General features: G+C 42.3%; 1 protein-coding gene across 1 annotated transcript in view; it reads right to left on the bottom strand.

Moving 5' to 3' along the window:
* The window catches only part of CTTNBP2 (cortactin binding protein 2), an 89,535-nt gene extending 77,491 nt beyond the window's left edge, over window positions 1–12,044 (bottom strand). The window contains exon 1 of the mRNA XM_075147152.1: window positions 11,647–12,044. Within this exon, the coding sequence (XP_075003253.1) occupies window positions 11,647–11,715 (69 nt within the window). The 5' untranslated portion in view covers window positions 11,716–12,044. The remainder of the gene's footprint in view (window positions 1–11,646) is intronic.
* Window positions 12,045–12,294: the final 250 nt, after the last annotated feature.

The raw sequence follows: 12,294 nt of genomic DNA, 5'->3' as shown, positions 1-12,294 counted from the left end.
AAATGGTAAAGAAACTAACTTTGTGACTAACAGTTCCCATATGCAGGCTCACAGAGATTGAAACAGTTCAGCAGACCTGAAATACCACATGAGGGATGAAGGCAAGAGAGGGTGAAAAAACTAAACCCCAGCACACCTAATCCAGTGTAACCTGTGCCGCACTTGCAAACAACTACCAAGTCATCACAGTACACTGGGCTGAATGTGAATTTTTGAAGCACAACTTGTGAAAAGACATGAAATCTTATCTGTATGCTTTATTTGCAGTCCCATTTGTTTGGCTGGAGGGTACAGTTCAGGTTTAAGAGGCACTGACAAACAACAGTTCATAGCAACAATATCTTCTCACTCCACAGCTACCAAGGTCAATGTAAGTCTGACTTCCACCCCTAGCAAGATAGGAGAACGAGTTTATACTGACAAGTAAGGTCACTGAGCACAAGCATAAACACTGCATGCTGGGAATATCAGTATGGCTTCTGTAAAACCAAATCCACCTCATGAATTGCTACAGTTCTGTAACAATGTCAATAGACACATTAGTAAAGGGGATCCACTGAACACTAATATATTTGGATTTCCAAGAAGTTTTGGACAAGGTTCTATACAAAATATTATCACAGAAACTCCTATCCAACAGTATTGGATGGGAAGACACTTCATGGATAGGAAGCAAACACTATGGGTAACAACCACTTTTCAAGATGGAGACAGGTAAGCAGTGGGGCACCTCTGGGACCAGTTTTATTCGACTTCTTCATCAATAACCTGGAAAAAGGATAGAGAAGTGGTAGGGACATCTACCTCATGTGGGAGTTGGCACGTAAGTCCTCACTTACAAGGTTAACATCCTCATTTTGCCGCTATATAAAACCCTGGTAAACCCACATCTCAAGTACTGCATAAAGTCCTCATCTGAAGGTACAGAATTGGCCAACTAAAAGGATGAAGAGAGAAGGAGTAACAACTATATGACAAAAGACTACAAAGCTGGAAGTCTTGATTTCGGAGGTGGAGCGGGGGGAATGTTGTTAATGTTTACAAAATCACAAAGGTAGTAGATAAGATTAATACAAATCTCTTGTTCACCAATATCCATAATGCTAACACAAGTATACACTTGGTGAAATTAGAAGGGGATCATTTTAAGGGAGAGAAAACAATATTTATTCCATGTGCCAGATTCAGCTGACCAGCTTCATTTCCAATACGTTATCCACTGCAAAGGAAATACTACTTAGTCCTTGCTATGATGTACATGTGTCTCCTAGCAAAGCCCTGAGGTGCAGACCCTTAGTTATCTTCAGTATGAAGTAATCAGTTGCCAAGTTAGCTGAACTGTGTATCTGGATATACTGTCTGTTATCCCTGAAGGACGTGAAATGTAAGAGTTCAGCTACCCAGGACCTTAACCTCATTGCAGAAAAATCCAATAAAAATTAAAGCAAGTACCATTTCTGCTTTCTCAAGGCAAGAAGAGGGCAAAATAGTTGTTCTTCCCTCAGCCTAGAAGGCCATATATCAAAACTACCCAAAAGCTAGAACTGTATTAGATTTACTCTGTATTCTATTTTTCCTTTGTAGTTAAAACACATAGAGATACACAAATGGCTAGTGAGAACTGTGTGCCAGAACTTTCTCTATTTGCATTCGATGAACATTGAATTGAGCTCCTTCATTTATGTGAACAGCATGGATCAACAAGAGGAGCGATGATTTCTATTAAGCATAACTGTTTCAGGGACAGGGACATCCACTCCCACCCAGTATTTCTAGACTGAACAACAGTTATCCTCTATTTTTGCTGCCTGGGTCAGCTATTTCTCTAATCCAAAAGGTACCTCTTACCCTCCATGCCGATGGATCAAGAAAAACAACCGATTTCTCTGAAGGTTTTTTCCCAACATACACTGCAGCAGCCTCTCACAGTGCTCCTCACAATTCTATACAATGCTCACCAACCTACGGACATGTATAAAGTAAAAAGTTACTAAATGTACACAGTTCCTCACGTAATCTAGAGTCAGTAGACTAGATTTTACCTCACAGGCTGCAGCATATTTCACTCTCAGCACTTCTGACTACTAAATTTAATTCAGTCAGATTGCAGGACCCACTTACCCACCCTCCTTCTTCTACAAACCACTTCATAATATCTAATAGCTCAAGAACAGCAGTTGATTTATTCATATAACTTCCTTTATAACAGAGGAAAACTGTCTCCATTTTTCAGATGAAAAACTGATGCAGAGATATCGAGTATTTTTTCCAAACCACACAGAAAGCAAGTAGTGTAAAACACAATATTCAGTAACAGTCTTTTAAGTCTCCGTTCAGTGGTTTAACCACTACATTATCTTTCTTTTCTAAATATGCTTGCCCCCTCTGACAAAAAAGGCACCTAAGGTTTCTGATAGACAGGGATAAAGTTAAAATGGGCATCCACAAAAGCACAGTGCAAGAAACGCGATCCTACTCTTTTCTCCAAGTCAGTAAATTCAGCTTGTCAGGAGGTATAACACAGGGCAGCTTTTTGTCAAAAGACTGATTGTACATCACAGGGGAAACTTTTCATTTCTGCAGTCTTCCACAAGATATAAATGAAAACACTCTTACATTCTTAACAAATCAGAGGCATTCTTCAACATATGTGATGCAATGATGAGCTTTTTTAACCAAGCATCTGATCAAGCAACTAAAGTACATTTTGCTCAAGTACACACCCTGAACTAGAACATATGAAAACAATAACAAGCAATTAAAAGTGCTCTCTGATAATTTACAATTAGATGCAAATAAACACAAAACATGTTAATAGAAAGACATACCAACAAGATCATAGCTTAGTTTTTATATTTTTCATTTGAAGAACTTGAAATAAGAACTAGCAAAACCACTTCATACATGAATAGTCCTAGCACATCAGACTAAAAACCCACTTAGCCAAGCATCCTGTCTCCAGAAGCAGCCAATAATGGATGCCTTGAAATCGGTATCAGAGCAGGACAAGTACATAACAACACTCCTAGAAATACTCTCCCAGCCTCCAGCAATTTTCAGCTTATGCACTTTCTGAGCCAGAAATTGTGATTTCGCATGCAGTAGTCCTTGGCTGACATACCTGTTGTGAATTTGCCCTGTTGCTTTTTGAATCTCTATGAAATTTTAGCATCCATAACATTCCACAGAACAACTACACATTTTATGAAGAACCACCACCTTTGCTGTCGGTCTGCCATTAGCTACTTTTGTTTGATGACTTCTGATTTATTAAAGACAGAAAACATAATCTATTATTACCCACACTCCCCATGTTACACATTCTATCAGACAAGCCTTCACATACATACAAAGAACAAACAAAATTTCCCAAAACTGATGTCCAAAATCAACCAGAAAAGACACACAAACAGAAAAAGTGAAATAAAGAATTTAAAAGCTTTTTTGGATGAAAGAGAAAAGAAGTGAACTTTTGGGCCAAATTACCTGCATCCATTTATAGAAGAGTTATTTTAGTGTATGAAAAATGGTGTCAATCAGTTGTGCATCATTATTTTACCATTAAATAAAAATATGAGCCATCATTTTTCAACTCTTGTTTATGAATAATTTTATGCCCACTGAGCCTTTCTTTTCATAACTTTATCCAACAAATTCCAAAACTAGAGTGACCACTTTCTTCCAGTAGTTTAAGGACATCTTAGATTTGTTCACTATGGATAAGCAACCTTGAATCCCCTCACGCAGGATAAGAGTGTGCAGGGCAGGTGCTGAAGAAGCTACCACTCCTCCTCCCCACGCACAAATCTGAATCAGCACTTATAGAGCTACAATGTAGCTTAACTTAAATGGATCAAAGTACATAGTTTAAAGTTTTAATATATTCTCAAGCATAGTTGTAAAAATATTTTTAAGATTTGGGTAGATAAAACATATAATGAAATAAAACTATCCTTTCTCTTAAACACTTCCCTGCCATCTTCTGGGGACCAAAATGTCAGTAATAGCAGGCTTGCCTGAAGTTCTTATTCAGATGGAGCTTGTCTAAATCATAGAGAAAACTGTTGTTTAGATCTAGAAAAGTAATCTTCCTAACATCTTCCAGTGGCGCAGTAAGTCTTAGATCTCCAGAAAATAAAGACTGCATTAGTAGCTCATGGCTTATGTGTCATCTGGGGTTTAGCTACAATACCTCTGGTAGAGTGCCAAGCTGTAACAATTTAACCAACAATTTAACAACTATGTAACCGAGCCATCCATTAGATTGGTTTTATAACAGAGATACATGAATATGTTGCCCCAGGGTGAAATTTGGCATACAGAACCAAAACACAAGAGAACTTTTTTCTCTACTTCTTTCGGATTTAAAAATGTCTGGTTTATTTGATTTATAAGAATGAAGTACCTGAAAAAGACTACAACTTCAGTCCTCTGCGTCTCTAAAACTCCAAACGTTATTTTTCAGATCAGTTTTGTAAGGGGTGTGTGTTGCCTGGCAGCAAGTGCACTGACAATAGAGCAAACAGCTAGTTAGCTAAAACTCATTCAACCACCTGTGCATGCATCACAAAAACAACATAGGCAAAATGATAACCTGCATTGCTAAAGATTAAAAGAAGCTCTACTATGAACCAAAAAGAAGACAAAAACTTCTCTTCCGAACAAGAGAAGGACAACTTAGGACAGCAGTGATCAAACTGGACAGGCATTTTCCCACCTCTTTGGTGGAAGAGAAAAGACGGAAAAAGGATGAAATCGGAAGGTCACCAAGAGGCACAGAAGGGACTCTTTCCCACATGCATAGCTATTTAGAGCAGAGATGGTAAAAGTCTCTAGGGTTACATTTATCCCACCATCCTCCCTCCAAAAAAAAAAATTCTTGTGATGGATTGGCAGTGCCTATGGTTTGGTTTTGCTGATCTAGCCCAGTTGATAATACTGGCAATGCAGGAGCTAAGAGTGCTGTTCATTGTGCTACCACAGCAGCTGCCTTCAGCAGAAGTCTGAATAGGTAAAGTATAAAAGCCACAGCTTTGTACTTTCCCTAAGCAGAACAGAGGCAAAAAAGAAGTTAGCTGTGGATTAATCACAAATAACCACGGAAAACAAGCTCCTTCCTGCTCAGAAAGCAGCTACACAGCCTTTTTAAAGATGGAGTTGGGTAAGAACTCAAGACTTGGGAAAGAAACCTGTGGAGCATAATTGAGGACTGAAGTGGAAAGACGGGGAGGAAAAGTATAAAAATGGTGTACAGGTAAACACATAAGGAACAGCTGCCAAAAAAAAGAAGTCCTTTCAGAAGGGAAGGGAAAAGTATATATCTACATTTGTAACATATTTTCTATTGAGTTCCATTAAATACACACAAGAATCCTCTTGAGGATTCACAAAGCAGACTTCCAAGATGAGGTTCTAAAAATAAAAAGATTTGCTATTACTTATTAGGCTATACAAAGTAAACTTTTAATATCATGATGGCCTCACATCTGTCAGACCCATGAAACAACTGCACCAGGGAAAAACAACCCTGATTCATACATTTCACATCATCAAGTATGCCCTCCAGGTACAATTCATCTGACCAAGACATATAAATCTGTTTTGACTAATTCTATTTAGTTGCCTACATAGAAGTATCGAGTGTGATTTGAAATGTCCAGGGGATCAGAGATATCTTTTTGGGACAGGTAGATCTGATACAGGTCTTAGGAGAATCATCTATGCCATCTGGACTGGTAGCAGAAGGCCAGCTGGGATACCCCAGAGTATCACATATGGACCACTAAAGGAAGCCCTTAAGATAGGAGTAAGACACCTGAAGGTAGGTGTAAGCTATGTAAGCTCTATATAAGCTATGTAAGGTACCTAATGTCTCTTTATTTTCAACGGAGAACTGATCTGCCTAGTCAAAACAACCAAGAAAGCTATTCAGCTAACCAGCCACCAGAACTATTTGATCATGGCTCCACTGACTGTATTGGTCTTATTTCCACTGACTGTAATAGAATATTAAACACTGTGCATACATGTAGACATCTAAATTTAAGTGTCTTGAACCCCATCCATACCTCCAAGACTCAGCTGCCTAAGTCACTTCACTCAAAAACCACTCACAAACCTGTTTCTAAAACAGGTTATTCCTTCTAACCACTTACTTCCCCAACTAGAAAAGGAAGTTTAAGACTTAGCTCAACATAAACATGGGTATGTGGTCAAATGAATCCTAACCCTTTTCTAATAAAGAAAACGGCAAACAGAGACAGTATTAAAAGAAGTGGTTATAATATCCACACAGTATTCATGAGTACTTCAGGGAAAACCACCATTTATTGCTTTTGCTGTGGAAGGCTTGTTCTTTAGTCTGAAGCTAGGGTAAGAGTCTGTGATCCCATGCTTGTCCAGAAATTATCTGATGCAAAAATACATGTCCATTTCCCACTCCATCGAAGATGAACTTAAGAAGTAAGATGTGACCTATGGGAATGATCTTGGCAACAGAATCAAATACGAAGGCAGAGAAATATCTTTCAAGGAAAAGCAATGCTGTAGAACTTGCTCCTCAACTAAGACCGAGTTTTTCTTGCTGAAAAGAATATCATCTGATGTTAACATCCAGGACTTTTATAAAATTTCATACAATCATATCTGAGGGATCATGAGGGGACTGTACATGCATTTAATTATGCCCATCCATTAGCTCAATGACTTGTATTGGATTGTTCACCACATGAAGTTACCTGCTTATTCTACCCTCCTCTTCCCCAAGCACAGCTCCCTTGCTTTCTGGGTTTTTCAAAGGTTTTCTTTAAAAGGTATGGGGGAGGTTTTGTTTAGTTGCTGTGGGTTTTTTTGGCTTGAGCTAACTGCAAAACTTTTAACAGCTTCAACATTAAACATAAATACACCTCAAAACTGGGAAATTTATTTTGGAAACAAAAAAACCAGCCCCTCCAAAATTAGTAAGACACTGACCTTTACACATACCCAGGTATTGTCATAGCTGTTAAAACATGTTTGCAATCTATTAACAGCCACAAAGGTACTTAGTCATTTTTTATTTCAGTGCAAGTTAGGTAACTAAGTCTTTTTTTATGGATCTAGGCTCACAACCCTTCAGTAACTATGTTTAAACTCTTACTTAAATTTAACAGGTAATTTCTATTCAGAAAGTTGCTTTCAGATAAGTCACTTCTAAGGAGACTAGTATAGGATTAGATCCAGATACAGGTACACATTGTTGAAGCTATCTTTAGAAGTTTTCCAGAAGCTGTCTTTAAGTCTTCCAGAATTTTACACCTTACCCTGTGCTACAATAGAAGCAAAAATCAATGCCCAAGAAAGCTTTAATTCACATACCATAGAAGCAGTACCTTTTCTCTAAGCCTACTTGACACCTTTCCATTTACATATTCAAGGATTACACAGGTATTGTAAATCAATGGATCCCTTTCTTGGGTAGGAGTGGGTGTGGAAGCAGACCTCAAACTGCTGTCTTCCTGAGCTCCTTCCTTCCCATCCCAATTTCCATCTCTGTTCTTATCTTGCTCTATCACCTCTGAAGCCAAAGCAACACTTACACAAATGAAGTCAAAGCAGTTGGGAAAACAGCAGGACGTACTGCATCCTACAGATTTGCACCTCCATACCACTTTCACACATCCGGCTCACAGCATTGCCCCTCTGCACTTCACCTTTAATGACAGACAGTGTGATAAGTCCACATTTGGAAGAGAAAGGAACATTTACAAAGTGGACTATACTCAGTGGCTTTCTTTTCTCATCCCCCAGGATCTTCACAACAAGGAAAGCGAGGCTGTGCTGCAGGTCATGGAGTAGAAGACACAGAAAAGGCAATGCTGTAGTTTGGAGTACGGGTAGGAAAGGCAGAAAGGAGGTTTGAAGTTTATCACTGAAAGATGGATCAAGACCAATCTTTCATCACAGAGGAGCAGCAGGACTAAAACAGACAGAACTGTGCTGCCTCTGCATCTCACCTATATGTTGGAACACCACAACAGCATCACGCATCTGACTAGATGAAAATAATTTCTCTGAACAATAACGCTACACTGAGAACTTGTATTCAGATGAGGACAGTGGTAGTTAATCAAAGTCCTTTTGCAAGTGACCATTTTCCAGGATGTAATCCCTAATAAGAGTATAGCCTTTGCTTTTCTAGGGTTATGGTCTCATTTTCTGCTACTTGCAATATTTTTCAGATAAGAATCTTTCCAACTGATCTAAATCAGCCTGTATAATTGATCTGATCAAACAATTATTTAGCATTTCACTATGTTGGCCAGAATGGCAGTTCTGCTACAAGCGTTCTTGCAGATCGATAGATAGTGAATATATCAAGTTAAGCATAAAATCCTACACAATGTCACCACAAAGTGTCATGGAATTTCTCTCCATTTATCATTTTTTTTTAAATATTGACAGTTTTTTCTGTAATGCAACTTTTTTGTACTGTTATGTGGCTCACAGCAACCCAGGCTGATCCTTTTGGGTATGCACACATCATCCTCAATGAAATTTTGATCGATGAAGACAGCAACAAAATCCCTACTCACTTTAGAGCAGTCAAGATTCCACTCTACCTATATCCTCTGTATGTACAGTTTTACAGACAGTGGAAGGTATTGTCTTTCAGAGAAAAATAACATTTATGCTTTTGATCACTGGTCAAGCAAAATCAAACCCAGAAATTTTACTGAACAATTGTAACGAACTTTGTGATGATATAACAGGCTTTTCATAGGCTTTGTTAAAGCTACGCTGAAGCTGTAACATGTTACAAGCCAGCCCTCTACGCGCAGCAGGCTGATGTTCAATGTTTCAACAAAAGGACTGTCAAATTGGATTATTTCTTGCTATTATATAATCATTATTGGTAGACATTATGCAGATGGAAGTCATTCAAAGATGTTTTAAAATACACACATATGTTTTCTCTCAATTCTAGTCTAAATTGCACCAACACAATTTCACTGGCTTCAGTACAATCAAGCTGTGCAGGTATGAAAAAGGACCAGAACCACTCCCCTGCCATTTTTCCTTGTTATCCTTACCACGATAAAAATACCAATATTTCGTGGGAAAGAAGTGGTGGGCTTACCAAGTGCTGTGCTCCCTCCAAGGAAACTCAGAATGACAAGATTATCAGCTTTGCTCCTAAATGTAACACACTATAGAACAGTCTAGGCTTTTTCAGACAAATTCCCTGGTGAATGTAAAAAAAGGAGGGAGGGAGGAACTTTTAATCCTTTTCTACAGTGCTTCTAAAAGCAGCAAAAAAAGTCTTTTTTTCCAGTGATGTTACTGATAGTGTACCAAGATGCAATAACAGCATTTAGTATCAAGAAACCCTACTGTACCGTCCTGTGTTATACATCTCCTGCTTACACCATAAAATTTACACATTAACATATTACTATTACAAATATTGTTCTTATAGTTTTTTACAGCGCCATTTGTGCAATCAGGATTCTGAGAACTCAAAAAAAAAAAAAAAAAGAAAAAATCTAAAACTGTACTGAAAACAATATTTTGTTATAAGTTGAAGTTAGCATGACTTACAAGATAGTCACCTGAATGCTTACTGTCGTCCTAAAAGTAAGCAAGATGATCCAATTCCTAATTCTGTCCTATTCATACTAACTCTATTCATACTAACCCTTCAGAAGGAATATTGGAGTATTGTACAAATATTTTTTTAACACAGAGGAGTTCTTTTTACTTTCCTCTACAAGAAATAAAATGAAATCAACAGAACAACATTTATATTAGCAAGGAAAAAAAATGAAAATGAATATTAAATATTTAATGACTGAAGGCAAATTAAAAATAGAAGTAGTAATTTAAAAAATATTTTGTTATTGCTTAAGTATAGCTATTACTTTTGTTAGGGAGCAACACATAGGTTACTTCCTAGCATCTTTTCAGTTTTTAAAAAATATTTTAAAAGCAGTGTGCAGTTTAGAGCTATCACTCCTACCTTCTACAATGAGAACACCAAATTGCATGAGCGGCTTACACTGCACTGCCTAACAGGACAATATTGGAGTGCTACTCAATTACGAGCTACTAGTTTGAGTTTTTAAAACTGAAACTTAAGGCAGTAATAATATGAGTATACTAAAGAATTTAGTATAAATATTTTTTACTCAAAACTAGGACTTTAAAGTATTTAATAGTCTGCTTTTATGAATTCTTACCTTAATATTCATTTATGTTATGGTTATGTCATTGTTTTAAAAGACAGTGATGTTATAAATATTCACTGTGTAAGGTTTACTTTTTTTAAGTAAAACTCAAATTTCCACAACACTGCAGAAGTTAAAACAAGCAAGGAAGATTAAGTGCACAGTTGGAACAGGGTTTCAGATAAGAATTAGTGCCTGTTTGAAAGAAAACAAAATAATAATAAAAAAAAAGCCAGCAATAACCTCAATTTCACAAACTAGTGTCCCCTCTCTTCGGGGGTCATCACCTTCTGAAACGATCGCAAGCAAACCGTGCACCACAGCGGTTTTACTGCCCTAAACTTTGCACGTCACTACAAGGCCGAGCACTTACAGCCTGATTTTGGACCTGGCCACCGCGCTCTCACGACGGCTGTCAACCAGGCGATTAACAGGGGCTGATTAGCCCCGGTCGGTCCCCAGGCAGATTTGACCACGCCAGGTCTGGGATGCGCCGGGCGAGGGAGAGCTGCCGGTCTGAGAGGGGTCTGCCACTGCACCAGTGAGCAGCCGAGGGCCCACCGAAGGGATGGCCAGCCGCCCGAGGGGATGAACCCCTGCTCCCCTGCCCGGGGGTCGGGCCGGTGAGCGGGAGAGAGGAGGCCACCGTTCGCCAAGGGGAGCGCAGCCTCCGCCCGCCACCGTTTTAACCGGCTGGCACCACACCGCGTCCCTCCACCTCCCCAGGCGCCTCACCCACCCGCAGGGAAGAGACGCCGGGAGGGGGGTTTCTGCTCGGCTTTTGGGGATATTTTAAGGGGGGAGCCAGATCCTGCCCCCGGGGCGCAGGCTTGGGGAGTGGAGACGGCTCCACACATCGGGGCGGGGAGGGGAAAGGTCGCAGCCCCGGCGCCGAAAACGCCACACGGGAGGAAGGAGAAAGCAAGCTCCTCGCGCGTCCGGCAAAGGGTTAAAGATCAACGTTTCCCCCCCCGCCCTGGTCTGACAGCTCCCACCGCCCCGGCCGCTGTCACCACCTCAGCCCGCCCGGAGAGACGGGGCGCAGCCGCCCGCCCTGTGTCAAGCTGCGGGAAAAGGGGGGTGGGTGTGAGAGAGGCGAGACCGGGGAGCGGACCCCCCCTCCGTGCCCCCTCACGAGCGCCGCACGCTGACCCCGCAGCGGGAAGGAACAATGCGGGGGGAAAACCCGCCGCCCCCGTGGAGGCGAAGAGGGAGGCCGGCAGGGAGGGAGACCCCGCGCCCTCTCTCTTCTCCCCCGGGGCGGGACGGGGCTCGGCTGCGGCGGGTCCCGCAGCCGAGCCCCGTCCCGCCCCGGGGGAGAAGGAGGGCGGAGGGACGGAGCGGGGGAGGCAGGTCTGCAAACGCCGCTTCGTCCCGTCCCCACAGGGAGCCCTCCTCGCCCTGGCTAGGTCGAAGTCCCCTCTCCCGCCAAGCCGGTTACCGCTGCCGTGGCCGCTGAGTCCTCCCGTCCGCCAGAGCCCGGCTCGCCGCTCGCGCCCTCCGTCGCCATCTTCCCGCTGTAACGGCTCCGGCGCGGAGAGCGGCGCGGAGCCGAGTGGCGGCAGCCGCCGCCGCCGCCAGGCGCTTAACCCCCTCCCCGCCGGCAGCGAGCCCACCGGGAGCGGGGGCGCTTAACCCCTCCGGCGCCGCGCAGGCGGGGCTGCCGAAGCCGAGCCGCCCCCTTCGCCGGCCGAGGCGAGCGACTCCCGCCGGCGGCCGCTCGGCTTTCCCCACCCACCCCCTCCCCGTCCGCCATAAGGCGGCCCAGAGCCAGGCGGAGGAGGGGGAGTGGGACCCCGCCGCGGGCTGCCGGCGCGCAATGGTGGCTGAAGGGAGTGCCCCCGCCACCGCGCTGCCCGGGCCCCACGCAGACACCGCTCTCCTCCCTTCCCTTCCCCGTGGCTTGAGAGCAGGGGAATGAAAGGAAAGGTTACGGATGGGGCGAGAAAACCGGGTTTTTACAGTGGGCTTGGCTCACCTGATCAGGAAGATGCTTAAACCAGCTGAAGCCTTTGAGGGAAGGGCATTGCTTTGCCTCTTTCCTTCTGGGGGTGCTGACAGAGGGAGTCACCTCTCCCTCCCCGTCCCC

The sequence above is a fragment of the Calonectris borealis genome, chromosome 1, assembly GCF_964195595.1.
Source record: "Calonectris borealis chromosome 1, bCalBor7.hap1.2, whole genome shotgun sequence".
NCBI classification, from domain to species: Eukaryota; Metazoa; Chordata; class Aves; order Procellariiformes; family Procellariidae; genus Calonectris; species Calonectris borealis.
Note: the sequence above shows the minus strand (reverse complement) of the source record. Positions and strands in the feature narration are given on the sequence as shown.